Below are 22,079 nucleotides of genomic sequence, written 5' to 3' on the forward strand. Positions count from 1 at the left end.
TTGTTTACTGAGTCGAGCTGTCTGGCTTCCCAGGACCCTCAGCTCAGCCATAGCACAGTGTTACCAGGATATCAGATGCCCAAGGGCAGTGCTGACGTGCAGCCTGCGACTGTGGCCACAGCACTCAGGTTAAAAAGAAACCACACAAAATTCATGTTTCTGCTTGTCCGGACTAGAAATTAATTCAACCCTGGCCTGTAGCAGCTGTCTTTTCTATATCCAACTGGATGCATGAAGGCAGTCCTACCTGGTAGGGGGAGGTTGGAAGGATGAGAACTGTCTACAATTAACCTTTTCATTAGCACAGAAAATTTAGACAACCAAGGTCCCTGTTTCTCATGTGAAGGTCAGTTTCTTACATCTCTGTGGACATCCTAACTGATTCACCACACCATTGCGCGAAGGTACATTCCTATTGGTTTTTCGAAATGCTAAGAGGCGCTCTCAGGCAGTATTAATGTATGCACTTATGACTTCATAGGTGCCGGTACTGCACGAGGTTCCAGTCTAGTACTAGGTTCTAGCACTGCACTAGGTACTAGCACTGCACTAGGTACTAGCACTGCACTAGGTACTAGCTCTGCACTACTAGGTACTGTGGATTTCAGGGGTCAGGGGAGAAGGAAACCATTCTGATTGTCAAGGAATTTCCGATATGGTTACAGAAACCACATTCATTAGAGAATGAATAAATTACCGTTGTGCTCCTATTAGACTATATAAGAACTGTACAATGTGATGTCCTGGGGTTGATGATTATAGTTTTAAATCAACTATATCTGCAGCCTGTGAAAAATCTGTTCCCCTTTTTCCTAGTTGCAGTTCACTCCCCAGTTTCTCTGCACCCTACCGCGATGAGACCTCCCCTTCCATGGGCTAAAGTAAACCCCAAGCAGTGCTGGCTGTTAATGATATGAGCACCACGCCGGAGCTAGGGTCAACTGAGTCAGGAGAAGAATCCTTTGCAGTGCTGCAGGGCCCTAATTGTGTCAGGTATTTTGCCCAAATTAGCATGGCTGAGGATCGGCTGCTGCTTCTAAAACAGTCTAGAAGGACTGAGCCCTGTCTCCAAATTGCTTCGGCAACATTACTCATTCTCAGCACGACTCTGGTTTCCGCCGTCCCAGTTTACAGTTGGGCAGCCTAAACGAAAAGGATGAGATGGCTAAACCGAAAGTCACAAAGGAAATCCCAGGCCAACCTCATCCCCCGCGCTGAGGCTTCCTCCAGCTGCGGGCTGCACCCCCACAGCCCCAGAATGCTGGGCGGTTTTCTCCGAGAATTGGAAACCTTTTCCCAGAGCACCCTCATACAAAGCCGCACTCTGAATAACAAGATGGTTTCAGGCCTTTTTCTAATCATAAGCCCCCAGATGAGATAAGATCAACATGAAAGTCTCAGATATGCCTTAGGAATTTAAAGGAAGGACAGAAAAGGTTGAAATCTGTAGTGCATGGAAGAGGAGATGGCATGATCAGGATAATGTCCTGAGAATTAGTAGTGGAATCTTACAGTGAAAAAGGGAGCTCCTCCACAGGCTCCCAGCACATCAGCTGGTGATTATGCCCGGCACCAGGATGCGGGAGCGAGGCAGGGCCACTGGAACGCGTCCTCGCCTGCGCCCTGCTCTGCTTATTAGACATAGCATCTAAATCACTTTTGCTCCAAAGGCATTTTTTTCCCTATACTGTTCATTCTTATTGTGCTTTCTAATTCATTACTTTTTTTTCTCCTCCCTGAGCTGTTGGAGATTTAGTATTGACTGGCTTCTCTGTGGTTTTCTTTAGTCTAATTCATTATCACCAAGTCTGTGTTTCTTTGTGTGTGTGATCAATATACACACTTAGATTGGTTTAAAATAATTCCGTGGAGAGCCTCATTAGTGTCCTCGGATAATAGACGCAGCTCTCTGGGAGACGGGAGAGTTCGTCGGGGACCACGGTGACAGAGCCCATGAGCGCACCTCCCTGCGTGTGTGTTGAACATGCTAGAACATGCATGTGTATGTTGTCAGGTCCTCAGGCTGCATGAAGCTGCTGCGTGTGCACCATGTCCCTGCTTGCACCCCCGCTGTTCGTACTGAGCACTGTGAGAGCCCGCAGCGTCAGAGTGCAGCTCATTGAGACCCAGACGCCGCTTGGTTCTCAGTCTTCTGCATGTTTTTCACACCACTTATGTTTACTGAAACTACATCTTGAGTTGAGTGTTTGAGCAATTTGTTCTCGAGGCCAATAAGGGCAAACTCCCTGAGTCAGAGCTGATGCCAGTGAACTGGTTGAGAAAGTGAAAAACATGGGAAAGAGGCTGAGAGGAAAGAACGCTGTGAGTGGGAAGAGAGGAGGGAGCACCTGTCAGAACTGGCTTTGTTCATGTCTATTCATTCTTTAAAGGGCTTCTCTTTGTCCTTCATAAACTTCAGTGTTCCCCTGTCTCCCAGGCTGGGGTCTCCTTGCTCTTGCCACAGGCCAAAAAGAAATCACAGATTTCCTCTTGGCAACTTTTTTTGTTCTGTAATGGGATTTTACTGAAAGGCAGGAGGAAAACGCCCTTGAGGTGACCAAAAGCTTATTTTTAATGCATATGATGTAAGGTGAAAGCTTTAAGAAGGTAAACAGAGCTTGGCATGGTGGCACAAGACTGAAGTCCCAGCAGCTTGGGAGGCCAAGGTAGGAGGATGGCTTGAGACCAGGAGGTTGAGGCTGCAGAGAGCTATGACTGTGCCAGTCTACTCCAGCGACATAGTGAGACCTTGTCTCTAAAAATAGATGGGCAGATTGATAGATTCACTGATAGATAAATGATAGATAGATAGGTAGATGGATAGATGACAGACATATAGCTAGATAGATAATAGATCAATCCATGGATGATAAATAGATGATAGATAAATAGGTAGATAGATAGATGATAGAGAGATAGATGTAGATAATAGATCAATCCATTAATGGATAGCTGATAGATAATAGACTGATTGATTGATAGATGATAGATAGACTGATTGGTTGAGAAATGATTGATAGATAGAAAATAAACCTGTTTTTTTAGTTTATTCAGAAAGTGGCACAAGCATCATCTCATTCCATTTTAGAACATTTCACCCCCACCCCCAAATTATGCTTTAGCATTTAACAACCCCCCACCAAAACTCACCTCTGTTTTCCCCTCGTGTCTTCATTTCGCAGAGTTTGTTGAGCACTGGTCTTGATATTAGGTTTACGGTGACAGAGAAGACACAAGCTCCCTTTTATTACAAAGATTCCATTTCCATGTGACTGTATTTACTACTGTCAGTCCTCCACATCCAAGGGTTCTGCATCTGCGGATTCAAGCAACCTCCCTTGGATCAAATACTTGAAAAAAAGAAATGCATGGTTGCATCTGTACTGAATTTGTACAGACTTTTTTCCTTGTCATTATTCCCTAAATGATACAGTATCACAGCTATTTACATTCGCACTTACATTGAATTAGGGATTATAAGTAGTCTAGAGGTGATTTAAAGAATACTGGAGGATGTGTTTATATTATGTGCAAACACCACACATTTTATATCAAGGACTTGAATATCTCTGGATTTTGATATCTGCAGAGGTGTCCCAGAACCAATCTTCACAGATACCAAGGGATGACTGTGCTCTTATTTGTGATCATATATGTTAAAAGCGTCCCTCTGAATTAGAGAGGGAAGCTGTCACTAATATTTTAGAACAGGCCACCCTGATCAGTCTTTAGTGAGTGGAGCATCTCTGCCTGAAAACATTTATATCCAAATCTTTTTTTTTCTTTTGAGACGGAGTCTCACTCTGTTGCCCAGGCTGGAGTGCAGTGGCACGATCTCTGCTCACTGCAACCTCCACCTCCTAGGTTCAAGCGATTCTCCTGCCTCAGCCTCCTGAGTAGCTGGGATTACAGGTGTGCCCACACCCAGCTAATATTTGTATTTTTTGTAGAGACGGGGTTCCACCATGTTGGTCAGGCTGGTCTCATACTCCTGACTCTTCTGCTCCTCCTGCCTTGGCCTCCCAAAGTGCTGGGATTACAGGCGTGAGGCACTGTGCCTGGCCCAAGTGTTTCATAAGGAAAGGAACTTCAGATACACCACAGAGTGTCTGGAGAAATTTTGAAATTACTAATGGGGTATGTGCTCAAACATTGGCCCCTGAGAAAGCATTTTTGCCCATGAGGATTCCTGCCCTCAAAAATTTAACTGTGTCATTTAGATACACACAAAAAATGGTACTATGAATATTTCAGTGCTGCATGAGTTTAAGGTATTACTGACCCTAGCCATTCAGTGATTGGAGATTAGACTAGACCCACTTATTAATCCATCCATTAATTAATTATTCAATTAATATTTATTGAGCATCTACCATGTGTCAGGTTCTCTTTTAGAACTGCGAGTGTATCATACATTTTTATATTACCCACCATGCTAAGTACATAGGAAGACCCAGAAAACACGTATGATTAGACACTGAGAATGCTATTTTTTGGTGCCTTTGGTCATAAAATGTTAGGATCCAGAAAAGCAATTGTTAGCTTTGCCCCCTAACTCCCAAGTGCTGTTGTTGTTTGGAAGCTTTTCAGTCCCTCAAAATCATTTAGGAAGATACATGAGTAAACTTTGCAGCACTAATTTACTCTTCAAATTTCAACATGATTTATGCCCTGTTTTGTTTATTGCTCAAATAAGCAAAATCGGAATGGACTGTGTGATTATTTTGAAATATAGTCAAGTCCAGATCACTTTATTCTTCCTGCATCATTTCTTTAACTAATCCATTTCTACCCAGGAGATGATTCATCACCGAGCCTGCCAGGGGTTCTTTAAAATAAATGAATAAATAAGAAGAAAGAAAGAAAGGAAAATGAAGGAGGACAACTAAGTAGCCCCCAAATAAATCACTGTACACCTTCCTGCATTCTCTTTCTCTCTGCCTGTCTTCCTCGCTCTCACACACACCTCTAAGAATTTCAGAAGAATCCAGGACATGCTGGAAAATCATTTGATGCGGGGAATTGGGGCTTAAGCCGAGTGTGCTGCCGTGGCCTCCATGTGCGAGGTGGGGCCAGGCACTTCTGCAGGAAGCCGGCTGGGGCCAGAAGCCCATGCGGTGGACAGGGCAGCAGGTCAGGGTCAGCTCCTCCAGGGTTTGCCTCTGCCTTGCCCTCTGAGGGTCTCCACTTTGTCCCTTCAGGCAGTTGGAGATTTCCCCCTTTGACTCAATCTTCACACAGATGCTGGTCAGTTACCTGGCCCTGAGCAAGTCGCTTTGAGCCTTGGTGGAACCGGGAAATGAAGGGACATTCGCTTCCTATGGCTGCGGTGAGAAATCGCCACAAACTTCGTGGCTTAAAACAACAGAAATTGGCCCCTGCAGTTCTGGAGGCCAGAGATGTGGACACAGTTGAAATGACAGTGACAGAGAAGGGTGTGGAAGAGAGGAGCGGGGCTGCAGTCATGCCCAGGACACTGACTTTTAAAGGGTAGTCAGAGAAGATCCCACAGGAGACGAGGACCAGAGAAGGAGGTGAGGGGAGAGCTGGGACAAGGGGCGGTACTGAGCATCGAGACAGAGAAGCAGCAGCAGAACTGTGCGCAGAGAGAGACCACCCAGGCCCAGGACAGGGAGGCCACGGTCTTTGGAACCTCGATGGACACAGAAGATCTTAAGAAAAGCAATTTCACTTTCAAAATGGGTGGAAGCCATATTGCAGTGGGTTAGGGACAGAGGAGGAGGTCAGAAAGTGGCCCTCGGATTTGGACCAGTCACTGGGTTGGACCAAGACCAGTAGGGGTTGGACTGATGATGGGTGGAGAGGCTGCGTGGGGGGAGGTGCTCATGGGTGGGTGGAGAGGCTGCGTGGGAGGAGGTGCTCAGAGGTGGGTGGAGAAACTGCCTGGGAGGAGGTCCTAGTTGTCTGCATTTCCTTTGGGAGAACAACTTTAGGGAAAGGAAAGAGACTGGTAGAGCAAAATCCCAGAGGCTGAAGCAACATAAAAGTCTATCCTCCGTGGGAAAACTTGCAGGAGCCAAAAGCACAGATTCCTTGGTGAAAGACACCAACCTGAAAGGCTATACTTTGTATGATTCTGACTATGTGACATTCAGGAAAAGGCAGACTTACGGGGGCGTAAGCAGAGCTGTGCTTGCCAGGGTTTGGTGGGGTGGGAAGGATGAATAGGCAGAGTCCACAGAGGTGCAGAGACTCAAAAGACGTCTGTATGATCAGGTGCAAGACAGATGGATTTGTCACAACCCAGAGAACACACAGGCAAAGGCTGAACCCTAATGTCAACTATGGGACTTAGTTAATAATGATGTTTCAATATCGGTTTATCAACTGTACCAAATGCACTACACTCAAGCAAGATGTTTGTAATCTGGAAAACTGAGGGCAGGGGAAGAAGACGGATATGGGAGCTCTCTGTAGTTCTGTTCAGTTTTTCTCTAAACGTGAAACTGCTCTTAAAAAAAGTAAGCTTATTAATTAGAAAATAGTAATAAATAATAAAAGTTTACCAGGAAGGTAAATGGAAAGGAAAGTATTTGATAGTTCTAGGCTGGAACAAAAAAGGAGGTACAGGAGGAAATGCTGGCCGAGACGGGAAGGGGATGCCTGGTCACTGGAGACTGAGAGGAGGGAGGAGCAACAGGTACTTCAGTGTGTCCAGGAGGAAGCACGTCTTTCTGCAGGGAAACAGGGAATCTGGGCCAAGCTGGAGCCTCCCAGAGGCAAAGGCTGAGAGTGAGGCTGATGGAGAGGGAAGCCCTGTAGGCAAAAGGGAGAAGGAGTGGGAGTGGGTGTGGGAGGGAGAGCCTTCAGTGCCCCTCTGTCTGCCCCACACCTCCTTGTCCCTTTAGAGTAAGGAGGCAGTAGGTACAAGAGAGATGTGAGGAGAGCAAGAAAGATTGGAATTGGCATTGAGGACAGACGTGTCTCACACCTCTGGCTGGTTGTGATGATGGGAATGGTTAGTGGCCAGCTGACGTTGGAGACATTGCATTTGTCATTCTCAAAGGTCGAGGTATTGATGTGGAGGAGGTAGATCCAGCATAAAACCAAGTTGGGCATTTGCTAGTCTGGGCAGAGGAGTTGTATGAGGAAAGCCATTCAATAGGGGATTGGAGCAGAGGATGAACGACCACCAAGGGGCTCATCAAAAAGGGAATTCCCACAGTGGAGAAGAAGTTGGAAAAATCACTCTCAAATCCTCTTTTAACTTGAAAGGAAAAGTATCTGATACCCTGCAAGAAATCGAATTCCAATGCAAAAATGTAAGTTCCTGTCATAGGAACAGATGTGGAGAATATGATTGAGGATTGAGACCCTAAACCCAGTCTCCCACCTGACACAGGGATTGAGCCCATTTGTTTTTTGCTGCAGAGTTCCATGGAGTAAATTTGTCCCAATATCTGACATATTACTGGGCCTTTAAAAGAAATTACATATAGTTGTTGTAATAACATTTTATCAATAATCAACCATCGACCCTTTCTAATTAAGTGAAGGGTTAAGGGAACACACATATACATCTACACATTCACATATATGTGTTGTGTGTATTATATTGGATGGTCAAATTATTTACCAGTTTATCAATGAATAAACCAGCATTTATGGAATATCTGCTGGGAAGTTCTGTGCTACCTATTTTCACATACAATAGATTATTGATTCCAACCCTATGAGGCAAACATGATTATTCTCATTGTATACAGGGAAACAAACTTGGATCCAGTTACTCTATTGCCCCAAGCCCTTTGCTCCTAGTGGCAGAATTCAGATTAAATTTACAGCTTCTTGGAATTGTTTCCATGACTTCACAGCTTCCTGCCCATGAGGGACATCCTGGTGTTTTTGAAGACAGGTTGCCGCAACTCACTTCTGGCATCTTGGAGTCATTTGTTTAACTTACAGAGACTGAGAAAGATTGAGAGGTTGAGAGAGTCACTAGCTAGCAAAAAGAAAATAATTACCTCTTTGGACTATGCTAGAGTTTATAAATTAATAGCCATTGTTTCTCTTGAATTTCACAACCATTCTGTAGGAGGAGGGTAGCTATCGTCCCCATAGGAGAAAATAAGACACAGAGAGTTGCTGAAGGCCTTGTGATCCATACATCATAAGGTTGGGACTAGGATGCAAACCTTTTGATTCCTAGTCTGATTCTGTGGAAACTCCTGTAAAGTGTTGGTGGTGAGGGAAGGGAAATGCATATTAGCTTATGGAAGAAGTAAAGGACTCCTTGGGCACAGGTGAGCACAGGTAATAAAATCGGAATTAGTGAATCACCATGGCATATTGGCCCTAGTTTTCATGCAGTCTTGCAAGGCACTCCATATTATTTCCAGTTAGCAGCCTTTACGGGAATTTACATCTGTCATATCAAAGAAAAGTTAGTCCCTTGCTGTTTCTGAATATCTTAGACACCTACTGGAAATCACAATCTAACAAACTGAATTTCAATATTAAGTAAGGCAATGGAGTTTAAGTCTTTCTGATCCCCTACTCTGTCCTCTGTGCTTAGAAAATTCCAAATAAACACAGGTAAAGGGAATTTGTTAGGCTTGTCTCTAAAAAGTCTTTCTGATCCCCCACTCTGTCCTCTGTGCTTAGAAAATTCCAAATCAACATAGGTAAAGGGAATTTGTTAGGTTTATCTCTAAACTTGCAAAAGTATCTTTGCTGAGAGCCACCTCTAGAACCTACCTTTATTTACTAATTTATTTGTTTGTTCATAGGCACATATTGAGGTCCTGTGCTATGCTACATATGGAATTCTTTTTTTTTCAGTTTTTAAAATCAAGATCACAGTATGTTGGGAGGGAAATTATCTGACTTTTCATTTCTATTTAGGACAATTTTTATAGCCAATGAGATATAAGCTATGAAATTCTTTTTTTAAAGCTTTTTATTTTGAATAATTGTAGACATAGAAAGGTTGCAAAAATAGTGCAAAAAAAAAATCCTGTATTTCTCATGTCACCCTTCCTAGTGATAGCATATTTTATAATATTAGTATAATGATCAAGAATAGGAAATCAACATGGGTGCCATATTGTTAACTCATCAACAGGCCTTATTTGAATTCTACCAATTTTTCTACCAGTGTCTTTTCTCTGTCCCGGGACCCCACGCTGCCTTTAGATGTTCTTTCTTCTTAGCACCCTCCAGTCTGTAACATTTCCTCAGTTTCTTCTTGTCTTTCATGACCTTGCACTTTTGAGGAGGTCTGGTCAGTTATGTTGGAGTGTCCCTCAGTTTGGATTTTTCCCAGTGTTTTCTCATGATTGGAGTAAGGTTCTGCATTTTGAGCGGAAAAAAAAAAAAAAAAATCACATAAATGATTATTTGTCCTTCCCAGTGCATTATATCCAAGGGGCTTCAGTGATGCTGGCCTTGGTCACTTGCTTAAGTGGCTGTCTGCCAGGTTTCCACTGTAAATTTGATGATTTGATTTATTTAATTATTTATATTAGTAAAGACTCATGGGTATTTATTTTATTCTATGGGTTAATCCAGTACTATCATTCATTTTTTTGTGTTGATCAAACTGTACTAGTGTGAGTCATTAGAAACTCCTTTAGGGTTAGCTTGCCTGTTCTCTCAACAAACCCCCATCTTTTTTTGAGTATTCTATTTCTTTCTGGTTCCATAAAATATTCCTGATCATTCTGTATTTTCCCTGCCCTGGCCCAGATACAATTGCTTCTCCTAGAATCCCTATTTTATTTTACTGGGTGATGGTATTTAGACACCAAGATCCAGATGCTAACTGTGCTCATTGCTACTGGGGTGTCATTGTTTCTAGGCCTTCTCAGTGGACAGACCCAGGACATATATGTATATATACTAACCCATGGACACACACATATCTACATTTTGGATCTCTTTGTGTACATAGAGATTAAAAACCGTGAGTTTATACAGATACCTCTCATTTCAAATTTCGCAGTTTATCTTAGTGTTCCCCTTTTCCTTGTAACGGTTTTTTTCCAACAGTGAAAAACCTGGCTTTCATTAGCTCCAATATATTTACTTATTTATCCAGTTCTAGCATGCACACAGTTTCAGCTTTGATCATCCAACCCCCTAGGAGAAACACATTTACTCACTGAACTACAGCATTTATTTACAGGGTTTAAAAAAAAAATTTTTTTAATTTTAGCTTTAGCTTATTTAGTCAAAATACTGTTTCCCAAAGTTACTTATGGTTAGTTGTTTCCCTCTCCACCCACTTCAGTGTGGTTTTGTGTTTCACTTGTAATGGGGTTTTGTTCTTTTATTGATGTTCTTTTCCATTCTGGGTTCCCCAACATCCTGGTTCCTTTTTATTGTTTGTTTTATTTGGGGAGTATCTGAAACCCTACTGTTGTCTAAGACTTGAGGTGATACAAAAAGATATACTCAGAGAATCTGATTTCAAACTTCACAGTTTATTTTAGTGTTCCCCTTTTCCTTGTAACATTTGTCTCCAATAGTGAAAAAGGTCCTGGCTCTCATTATCTCCAATATATTTGCATGTTTATCCGATTCTGATAGGCACACAGTCTCAGAATTGATCGTCCAGACCCCTGGGAGAAACGCATTTACTCACGGAACTACAGAGAATCTTCCTTCTCTCAGCAGTCCCATCTTTCCACCCCTTTTCCACCTACACCCTATAGGTAATCAATCTGGTTCCTGGTTTCTGCTTCCTATATTTCTTTTTTCACAAAAGACTCAATTCATATATATTCTCATATCCCTTTCTTCTATTATACATAACTATATCATACTATATACACACATACTATAACACATACTCTTGGGCTTTGTTAACTCTGACATGAAAATCACTCCATATCTGTTTATAAAGTTCTTCATTCTCTTTTACACCTGCACTTCACTGTATGGGGGGGGGGTGGTTATAGTTTTGGGGATTTTTATAAATTAACAAATGATAATTGTATATATTTACAGGGTACAATATGATATTCTGTTATATGTATACATTATGAAATTATTAAATCAAGCTATAACATCTCTATCACCTCATATACTTACCTTTTTTCATTGTGGTACAACAGTTAACATTAGTCTTTTAGCAATTTTGAAACATGTATTACATTCTTATTAACTCTAATTACCATACTCCGCAACAGATCTCAAAAACTTATTCCTCCTGTCTAACTGAAACTTTGTATCTTTTTGTCAGCACCCCCCCCCCCCCCAAGTCCCTCCCACACCCAGCCTCTGGTAATCACTACTACTCTACTTGCTGCTCAGTACTATTCAGCCTTAAAAAAGAAGTTGTACCGGCCGGGCGCGGTGGCTCAAGCCTGTAATCCCAGCACTTTGGGAGGCCGAGACGGGCGGATCACGAGGTCAGGAGATCGAGACCATCCTGGCTAACACGGTGAAACCCCGTCTCTACTAAAAATACAAAAAACTAGCCGGGCGAGGTGGCGGCGCCTGTAGTCCCAGCTACTCGGGAGGCTGAGGCAGGAGAATGACGTAAACCCGGGAGGCAGAGCTTGCAGTGAGCTGAGATCCAGCCACTGCACTCCAGCCTGGACGACAGAGCAAGACTCCGTCTCAAAAAAACAAGAAGATGTACCATTATTTATTCAACCACATATTGTTTCCAATATTTGCAACTACAAATAAAACTACAAGAAATATAAACTTGTGCACATGTATTTGTGCATTGTTTGAGGTAAATTCTCTAGGAGTCTAGAAGTGGAATTGTTGGGCTAAAAGTTAAGTGAGTATTTTATTAGATATTGTCAAATGTCCCTCTGAAATGATTGCACCAGTTTGCTTCCTGACAAGCAAGTCTGAGAGTGCCTGTTTCCCTACAGCCTCCCCAGCATCACGTGTCATACATTTTTCTTCTTTTTCCAATTCTCATAGGTGAGAAATGATGTCTCAATTAGTTTGAATTCCTACTTCCTTAATTTCACATGTATTTGGGTACCTTTTCATATGTTTGGGGGCCATTTTTATATCTTTTTGTGAATTGTCTGTTCATGTCTTTTTCTCATATTTTTATCTTTTTTAATAACCTCAGTTTTTCAGAGTTTTTGTATGTTAGGGATGTTAGCCATGTGTCCATGGCATGTGTTGTAAATAATTTTCTCCTGGTTTGTAATATGTCTTTTGTTTATGATGCATCTGTCATGCAGAAGTTTTATGTTTTTATGTAGTCCAACTTACTAATCTTAATTTCTGGCTTCTGAATTTTGAGTCATCAAAGCTTTTCTCTACACCAGGGTTCAAGAGAAACTAACCTATGCTTATGAGAATACTTTGAAATATCAAAACATACAAATGTTGGTGGGGCGCGGTGGCTCACGCCTGTAATTCTAGCACTTTGGGAGGCCAAGGAGGACGGATTCCCTGAGGTCAGGAGTTTCCAGCCTGGCTAACATGGTGAAACCTTGTTTTACTTAAAATACAAAAATTAGCCAGGCATTGTGGCAGGTGCCTGTAATCCGAGCTACTCGGGAGGCTGAGGCAGGAGAATCACTTGAACCTGGGAGGCAGAGGTTGCAGTGAGCCAAGGTCCTGCCACTGCACTCCAGCCTGAGCAATAGAGCAAGACTCCTTCTCAAAACAAAACAAAACAAAACAAAACCATGCAAATGTTAAAAACTCATCTGTTAACAGAACCTGCAATATTAGGACTTGCTTGCATCTTCTGATCGCTGGGCAGCTGCCTTCCCAGCTGGTTTCTAAGCAGCAATGTCTTCTCTGAATTGGCATCGTCACTCTACCCTCAGGCTTCCTGGCTTCTCCAAACCCAGACACTTCATCTAAAACTACCTGGGGCATTCTGGACTCTCTAGCCTCCCCCATCTCTCTTTTCTCTAAATGTATTCCTTGTTTTTCCTGGTAGTTTTATTCAGCCGTTGCTTTTGTATTTTCTATTGATTCCAGTCCACCATGTCCTTAGCCCCTTCACCTTCCTTCCCTTCCTACCTCATCTCCTTTGTTCATGCAACCCCTAAAATGCAGCATCCTCCCTTTCCAAAGGCCATTCAACCCTTGCCCTCCACAGAGGAGTGGGTGCATTCCCAGCTATGTCTTTTGCATAAGAAATACATATATATATATATAATTTTCTTTTTGAGGCAGCGTTTCCCTCTGTTGCCCAGGCTACAGTGCAGTGGCACAGTCTCTGCTCACTGCAAGCTCTGCCTCCCAGGTTCACGCCATTCTCCTGCCTCAGCCTCCCGAGTAACTGGGACTACAGGCACCCACCGCCATGCCTGGCTAATTTTTTGTATTTGTAGTAGAGACTGGGTTTCACCATGTTAGCCAGGATGGTTTCGATCTCCTGACCTCGTGATCTACCTGCCTTGGCCTACCAAAGTGCTGGGATTACAGGCATGAACCACTGTGCCCAGCCCCACATAAGAAATATTATAGCTAAGTGATGGGATGCTTACCTGACAGAGCCCAGCAGACTCAGCAGAACACAGATATCATTCTTCACGTGGAGGGCTGTCATCCAGAAGAAACACGAAAATGAATCTTTTCTGCATGTTGGAGACAACAGTAGCTACAAAATATACTGAGATGTTTAATACTTATAAAAGTGTTAGCTCTTTTCATTTTTCCCACCATGACCTTTATTCACTATAACCTTTAAGTACTTAGACAGGTTTTTGTTGTGGTGGTATTGGTATTTAATCAGTACATTAAGGATAAACAATGTAAGTGAGGTTTGAAAGGAAATACATCTTTCAATTTATCCCCTTCCTCCCTCTCTCACTCGGCTTGTGTCTATCAACACAAACCAACACAAAACCTGATGCCACCAGGTTTGTAAGTTCATGACCTGCGTGATACCTAGAAAAAATTATCTTCTAGGAGAACCAAAGATGGAGACACAAATTGTGGAGATAGATCACTGCATGGCTCTGCATTTTAATTTTTAACTCTGACTGTTCTGGAGAGTTAAGAAGTTGATCCAGAGACCTCATTGCATGTTCTCTCTTAATGAGTATTTACTATTTGGGTTAAGCAATGATAGACCTATCTGAGCTTCATATAAATTATATACATCTGAAGAAACCTAATAGACTAAATGAGACATATTACTTAGTAACACAAGAGACAAGCTCTTGAAATGGATAGCATGGAACAAGAAAGGAGTTAAGTTATAGGTAGGGGATAAAATTGCAGCAGCTTAAATTCTTGGTTCCCAACATTTTGCTTTGTTTTTGTTTGTTTGTTCAATTTTCAGGGATCCTCAAAGTCTGGACCCACCAGAAGTCAGCAATGCAAAACTTCAGTATGCAGGATGGGGCCCTAAAGGCCAACAGCTGGTAAGCCAATCAAGTTCGGTAACTATATTTGGGTTTTGAGGAAGTTTCCATTTTCTAAGCTGAATGGGTCTCACTGTACTCAGCCTGTATATGGTGCTCTGTGTGTGTGTGTGTGTGTGTGTGTGTGTGTAAATTAACATCTGGACAAATACACCAGGGTGTCTGGATATGTAAAAGGGTCATTTCATTTTAGATAGCAAATTCTCCTAAAATTGGAGCAGCATGTGCTTGGTTCCTACATCTGACATGGTTGAAGTGGTGCCTAACTGTAGCTGTGTCTGTGGACTCCAGATGAATCATGAGCTCAAAGAGATCAACTTCATTAAAAGGACTGCAAATGAGAATGATCCAAATGGTTTTGTCATCAAAAGATGCTCTGGGAACTCAGACTTCTTTCTGTGGAGGGTTTTTTGTTGTTGTTGTTGTTGTTGTTTGTTTTTTTGAGACAGAGTTTCACTCTTATTGCCCAGGCCAGGGTGCAATGGTGCGATCTCAGCTCACTGCAACCTCCACCTCCTGTGTTCAAGCGATTCTCCTGCCTCAGCCTCCCGAGTAGCTGGGATTACAGGCGTGCGCCACCACACTCAACTAATTTTTGTATTTTTAGTAGAGACAGGGTTTCACTATGTTGGCCAGGCTGGTCTCGAACTCCTAACCTCAGACGATCCACTCACCTCGGCCTCCCAAAGTGCTGGCATTGCAGGCATGAGCTACTGCACCTGGCCTCTGTGGAGGGTTTTTTAAGCAAGTAGATTTGCTGGCCCTGATGAAGCCAGGCCAATCCCATCAACATGCAAAATCCCCCATGGCCATTGCAGCTCTCTCGGTTTCTATCAGCTGTCTTCATGGATTCCTTCTCAAATTGGCAAAACTGCCAGGTTTCTGTGAACGGGAAGGACAGTGCAGAGAAAACGGCCCTGAACACTATTTCTAAGATGAGGGCTCCCACCCTGGTTCTCACTGTCGAGCTGGCCTTGCGGGGCGCCTCCAGCTGTCAGGCTGCAGGCAGCAGCCCAGTCATGTAGTAAAGGATATGGAGAATATGATCCCTCAGGTTTTTCCAACTCTAGCCTTGCATTTGACTAAAACTTGATTATATTTGTCCGTTCTGTGCAGCATTTTTTAAGAGACTGTATTGCCATGTGCAGAAAGTCCCTCGGGTTTGAAGGTCAGATGACATGGTTGCTGTTTTCAAGTCACCATTTTCTTCTGCCTCTTTAAGCTGATTACCTAAGCCTGCATTTGTAAAGCTCCTTTTTCCTAAAATAGCACAAAAAATGATCGTATCTAAAACCTCACATAGAATTGTATTGGATAAGCTGTCATCTATCTTACAAATGAAAATAGTCTTATTTCTCCCCATAGTACAATCGCATTTTCTTGGTTATGCATTAATTCCACTGCCTTGAATTGGTTTGAAAAAAACAAGAGCATAGAGGCCATGAAACTATTAATATTTTAGCTATTATGATCATGTCTCTAATGCTAAAACTGATGACAGAGGTTTTGAAAAGCGTATGTAACTGATCAAAATCACAGGGTGACAGGAGGAAGTGAGGAAGTTGAGAGCTGACCTTGACCAAGGAACACCAACCCATCAGTTCAATCACAACAAAGAGATAAAATTGGTCTTTTCTCAAAGGCATTAACTCTTAAAAAGGGAAAAAATGCAATTTGGTAGGAGATGTGGAAGACCTAAGTTTTCAGGACTGATGTGCAACTGAATCTCTAATAGTTGACCTTAAAACCCTCTGAAAGTCTGTGACTGAAGAGATTTCCAGTATCCATCAAATCATCTGTCAAAGTGGCCATTACACCTCCGTAGAGAGCTCTCCCTGCCTGCTGTGGATCCATTACAAGCCAGTACCCACAGCTCTGCACCTGGCCTCATCACGCCACTGCAGGGAGAAGGATAGGAATGTGTAACGTTACTGAGTGATCATTGTCCAGCCTTTTTATAGTAGTCAGGAGACCATCATAACGTGACCACATGTCAAGGTCTCTTTCCACCATACCTGCGGCCTTGCTTCTCATCACCCAGTGGCTATAACTCAGTGTGTGGACTCCTGCCTCATTGTCTGCACATGCAAATAAACCGGGTCCCTTAGTAGAGTTGGTACGTGTCGTCCTGCCTCTGGGAACAGCTTGTAACATAAAGGAAATCTAACCCTCAGCTGTAAAAGGAGTTGCTATGCATGCATGTGTGTGTGTGTGTGTGTGTGTGCATGCACACACTTTAGAATTAAGTCTATAATTGTCCGCTTGAACAACTGACCTTCATTCATGTCATGCTCCCTTGGAGATGAGAAGGTGAAAATGATTATAGAAGTTATCATGTTTAACCTCTTACAGAATAAGTAGCAACAAAACGAAGTAAATGACAACTTCTCAGAGAAGGCTTCCTGACACCTCCCCCAAAACACACACACACACACACACACACAGACACACACAGACACACACACACACACAGTGGTAGGTAGCCATCCTGGGGCTTCAGGTCTCACCGTGCAATCTCCCAGCACACATGATCTCTTGTTGCTTGTAGACATATCTCTGTCCTTGGTTAGGTGGTGATATGGTTTGGCTCTGTGTCCCCCGTCCCCCACCAGATCTCACCTTGAATTATAATAATCCCTACGTGTCAAGGGTGGAACCAGATGGAGATAATTGAATCATGGGGGCAGTTTTCCCCATGCTGTTCTAGTGATAGTGAGTTCTCGCGAGAGCTGATGGTTTCCCCCTTCGCTCGACACTCATTCTGTCTCCTGCTGCCCTGTGAAGAGGTGCCTTCTGCCATGATTGTAAGTCTCCTGAGGCCTCCCCAGCAATGCAGAACCGTGAGTCAATTAAACCTCTTTCTTGTATAAATTGCCCAGTCTCAAATATTTCTTTATAGCAGCATGAGAACGGACTAATACAGGTACCCTGAGTCCACACAGTGAGCCTGTTTCATCTTCGTATTCTAACACACCCAGCACAATGCCTGGTGCCCAGGACACATTTATTGAGGTAAAAGATGAAAGCACAAATAGATCGATTAATTCATTAGTTAATGTATTTTTGTGGTTTCAAACCACTTCAGCATGAAGAATTGGATGGTGGCAAATAGCCAGCATCTATGAATAGGACAGTACTAGAGGTGACAGAAATTTGAGTTCCTTTCTGCTTCAAAGAAATGAATGTTCAGGTAAGTAATAACTGTTAATACTTGAGTTTAGTACCAAAGGTGCTATATGCTTGTGGAACGTTTGAGTTTTTAAATCCATTCGACCTTTAAGAGCATTATGATACATGCATGTACTGAGCTTAAGAGGCAGTATAGCTCGTTGTCGAGTGAGTGCCCTATGTGCTGGAGCAGGGGCCACCTTCCTCTGCAGAAGGTCAGATAGCACGTGTTTCAGTCTTTGCGGACAGATGGTTTCTAGCACGATGACTCAGCTCCCTTACTGCAGCATGGAAGCAGCTGCAGACAGTGTAGACACGATGGGCATGGCTGTGTTCCAGTAAAGCTATACTTCCCAACACAGGTGGTTTGGCCTATGGGTTATAGTTTGCTGACCCCTGTTTTAGGAGATCATATGCTCTCATGGTTGTTCTCATGAGGAAAGCCTGATGCCAGAGCCAACACCTCATGACAGGTACTCCCCACACCTGCTCCGTCTGCACAGAAAATTCACAACTCAAGAGCAGGCCTTGCAAGCCCTAACCTATTAAGTGATGCCAAGCAACACACCCCTCATTGCCATTTTATTTTAAAAAGTAAATATTGCTCCCTAAAGTCAACGTACTCTAATTATAATGAGTCAGATTGAAGTGAGTAATTCTCCTTTGGGAGCAGAGAACACAGCTGCGGTTGAAGTTTGCAATGAGCTGTGGGAACATGTAGCCTCCTTTGCTGAGTGATTTCAGCGCTGCCTTTGGGTCCGGAGCCCCCGTATCACAGGAGACGACCCGGGGAACCAGGGGTGGGTGAGGGCATCTTTTCCCAGTGCCTCAGTGTGGTTGCCAAATAGTGACTCTTACCTTTTAGAGTAAGTGTTGTGAGACCCACAGAACATTCCTCCAGTAGTAATGACTGCAGGGACAATGGCCTGTGTGTTGTTAGCGGAGTGGGTGGGAGGAGGCCCCAGGCTGCCAGAAGCCACTTCTGTGATGATGCTGGTCTGGGGCTGGAGTTTATGACGAATAATAAGATTGCTTCCAAATGTCGCTGAGGGCCCAGGATGTGATCTAGAAAATAGATTTGGCCAGATTAAATAGGATTAAACAAGAAATGCTATGTAAAATGTTAATACAGTGTCTCTCCTTTGCTTCCTCTTCCTCCAAACTGGAGTGGTCAGTCGGGAAATATAAACGTTCAAAACATGTGCTGTTTCGATGTATTTCTCCGTACCACTTCTTTCCTCATTTTGTCCTCTTCAGATGAATCTTCCTGAACTGAGATTTCCTCCATGTTTCTTCTTTTTTCTTTCTTTCTTTTTTTTTTTTTTAACTGAAATCTCCCTCTGTCACCCAGGCTGGAGTACAGTGGTGCAATCTCTGCTCACTCCAACCTCCACCTCCTGGGTTCAAGCAATTTTCCTGCCTCAGCCTCCCAAGTTGCTGGGACTACAGGTGCACGCCACCACACCTGGCTAATTTTTGTATTTTTAGCAGAGATGGGGTTTCACCGTTTTGGCCAGGCTGGTCTTGAACTCCTGACCTCAAGTGATCCATCCACCTCAGCCTCCCAAAGTGCTGGGATTATAGGCATGAGCCACTGGGCCCGGCCCTCCATGTTTTTTTTCTTTGATCTTTTCATGAAGTCCTGCCCCCTACCATGTGTTTTTCTGTTTATGGGAGGTTTTGTTTCTGCTGACCTAGAATGTGATTACATTGTCTGGTTTAGGAATGCCCATGTATTTCCCAATATGGTATTTCTACTAGAGACATTTCCTAGAAGCACATGGACTTTGAGGGCGGTTGCGGTGGCCTTCCTTGTTCTTAGCACACGCACTTGGAGTTGAAGCTGCCTCAGGGTGCATTTGCAGGTTGATCTGCAGGGGTAGGGAGCTCATGTGAATTTGGTGCTTCATCATGATTTCCTTCAGAAACAAGTGCCATGGAAATTTTCTCAAGGAAGACCGTGCAGCATTAGACAACATTAAGAATTCAAAGCCGGAATCTTTGCTGGTACACTCGGAAGATCAGAGACAAAGTGAATTGGGTCTCTCTTTGGTTGGCCTGCTACCATGACAGTGATAAATGTAGAACTTTGAACGGGAAATTTAATGAGTCCATTGGGAAGTCTTCAATGCAGAGACAGTGTCAAAATGTGACGGATGAAGCACAATGGCGTAGTTAGCTGGGAAACCTGCTGGGACTGGGGAAGAGCTGTCCTCAGGAGACGGCGTTCCCCAGAGGAGCAGGTGCAATTACAGACACCATGGAGGGAAACTAAGGAATTCTCACAGCGATGCTTTGCAGCTTAGAAGGGGAGACCAACTTCTTCATCATCTCCAGACAACGAGAGGCTGAGGGGTGGTGAATATCAGCGAGCAACTGTCCTGTGTCTCCCTGGAAACAGGAGCATAACATGCTTATCAAAATGGGACATTTGAGCCAGACTTTAGGAAGAATCGCCTATGGCAATTTAGATCCAAAATAGTTTTCCACAGAAGGTCACAGAGTAGTTTATCAGAGAGTGTCAAGAAATCTGCATTTAAATTGTGCTGTGTGTTACCGCATGTTCTCACTCATAGGTGGGAATTGAACAATGAGAACACATGGACACAGGGCGGGGAACATCACATACTGGGGCCTGTCGGCGGGTGGGGAGCTGGGGGAGGGATAGCATTAGGAGAAATACCTAATGTAAATGACGAGTTGATGGGTGAAGCAAACCAACATGGCACATGTATACCTATGTATCAAACCTGCACATTGTGCACGTGTACCTTAGAACTTAAAGTATAATAAAGAAAAAAAATTGTGCTGTGTTTTAATGGTTAGGATGGCAGCTCCCTTGGAGAGGTCTTAGGAGCAGGTAGACTGGACTCCCAAGGATGCTCCCAGCCCTAGGGCTCTCTGGAATGGCACATGTGGCCAGCGACTGCCATGGTCACAAACCAGCTAAATGCACGGGACCCTGCAGGCTGGTCTTGCCGTGTGTGTACATTCCCATCATTCTCTTATGCATTTGTTTATGGATTCAATCAACTCTTACGGAACACTTCCTGTGTTCTGCTAGATCCTGGATGCAGAAGGAAGGCATGGTCTCTTCCCTCGCTGGCTTCCGCTTCTGATGGCAAATCCACCTATTGGCCCTCACTCGCTCTCCCCAACCGCAAATGCGGCCCGTTGCCATGCTCTAGCACTGTCGCTCTCCTAAATGTCCCCGTCTCTTCACACTGCCCAAGCTTTCCTGTCCTGTCCATAGCAGGGGCTGTCACACTATGTGTTTGATATTCTTCTCGTTTTTCACCAAGATCCTTAGATCTTCAAGTCTTAACAAAATGATGCCCCTGAGAACAAAGCCATCCAGACAGGCCTCACCACCTAAGAGGTCATTCCTTGCTTGCTTGACACAGAGCCCGTCAGGCCAATCCAGCTCTGAGAAAAACTTCTCCTCACGGTCGGGGACACAGCCGTGGGGCGTGCTGTCTGAAGATCCAGCTGGCCTTCCCCATGTGACCTTCTACACAGGTGTTCCCTGACTGACACACAGACACTGTCCCTGTACCCTACACCGGCCCCACCTTAGTGATTGCTACACCCTCTCAAGCCTGTGGCAGTTGCGGCTCTCTAAGCCACACCTCAGTGTGAAGCGGAATTTAAGGAACCAGAAAGACTGGACAGAGTGCAGGAAAGTGTTTCTTTTAAGGTGGACACCGGCCCAGCAGACGTGTGTCCTAAAGGCTGAGCCCAGAACAAAGAAAACAAGTCCCTTTGAAGCGTTTTGAGGCGGGAACTACGTGAAGCAGGCTTACTGAAGTGCGATCAAAAGGCTGCTTTGACACTTTTGCCACCTGTCTTATATCTCTGTGAGAACTTGGTTTGCAGCTTGTGCTTATCTGTCTTGTGAACTTGTAGTTTGTGCAGGGAAGAAAGAAACAGGAGTTTATAGAGCCTACAAAATATGTGGAGGGTAGATATGGTTATTGTTTCTTGGGACAGACACTTAATATTCTCTTCTAACTTCACAGGGGCTACTTAAATTCTCCTCAGTCTTGGTTAATACAGAATTTCATTTTATGAGCTATTGTTATTTTTCTTACTATTATTATAATTTTTACTATTATTACTTATGCTATTATTCTGTTATTTTTTTAATTTCCCACTTCAAGTGGACGGAGCCCATTCCTAGCAAACTATTCCAAGGATGGCTGTTTTTCTTCCTAATGCGTCAACAGCGAGAGAGCGAGGGCCTTCCTTTACCTACCCGTGAGCATCTGCCAGTGATCCAGCGGGGACTGCTTCCTCCTGGAACCTTTTCTTGACACTTTTTTCTATGAGTCAGTGAAGGATTCAAGAAAATTGGAGTTGAGGGTTTTTTTTTTTTTTTTTTGCACTCGCGCTGACTCACCTCATGGCATTGGGGTTTCTGCCTTCAAGAAAAATAATTTTTTTAATAGGCCATTAAAGTTGTAAAAATCCATGCCTCCAAAATGTCAGTAATTCAACTAAGATATGGAGGAAGAGCTTGCGCTTGAAACTCCAAAACGCTTTGTTAGAGGGACGAAAGGGCAGCTTGATAGCACATTGGAGCGATGG

General features: G+C 43.6%; 1 protein-coding gene across 9 annotated transcripts in view; it reads left to right on the forward strand.

Annotated features, from left to right (window-relative positions):
• Positions 1–22,079, forward strand: part of DPP6 (dipeptidyl peptidase like 6) — a 1,140,747-nt gene that overhangs the window by 903,827 nt on the left and 214,841 nt on the right. For 8 of the 9 annotated variants that reach the window (XR_003306682.2, XM_026447005.2, XM_026447006.2 and 5 more), the window contains one exon: positions 14,243–14,324. The exons of the other annotated variant lie outside the window; for it this stretch is intronic. Coding sequence is in view for 7 of the 8 variants with exons in the window: in XM_026447005.2 (XP_026302790.1) it covers positions 14,243–14,324 (82 nt within the window). In the remaining variant the exon portion in view is untranslated. The remainder of the gene's footprint in view (positions 1–14,242; positions 14,325–22,079) is intronic. 9 annotated transcript variants of the gene reach the window in all.

The sequence above is a fragment of the Piliocolobus tephrosceles genome, chromosome 8 (genome assembly GCF_002776525.5).
Source record: "Piliocolobus tephrosceles isolate RC106 chromosome 8, ASM277652v3, whole genome shotgun sequence".
In the NCBI taxonomy this organism is placed as follows: Eukaryota; Metazoa; Chordata; class Mammalia; order Primates; family Cercopithecidae; genus Piliocolobus; species Piliocolobus tephrosceles.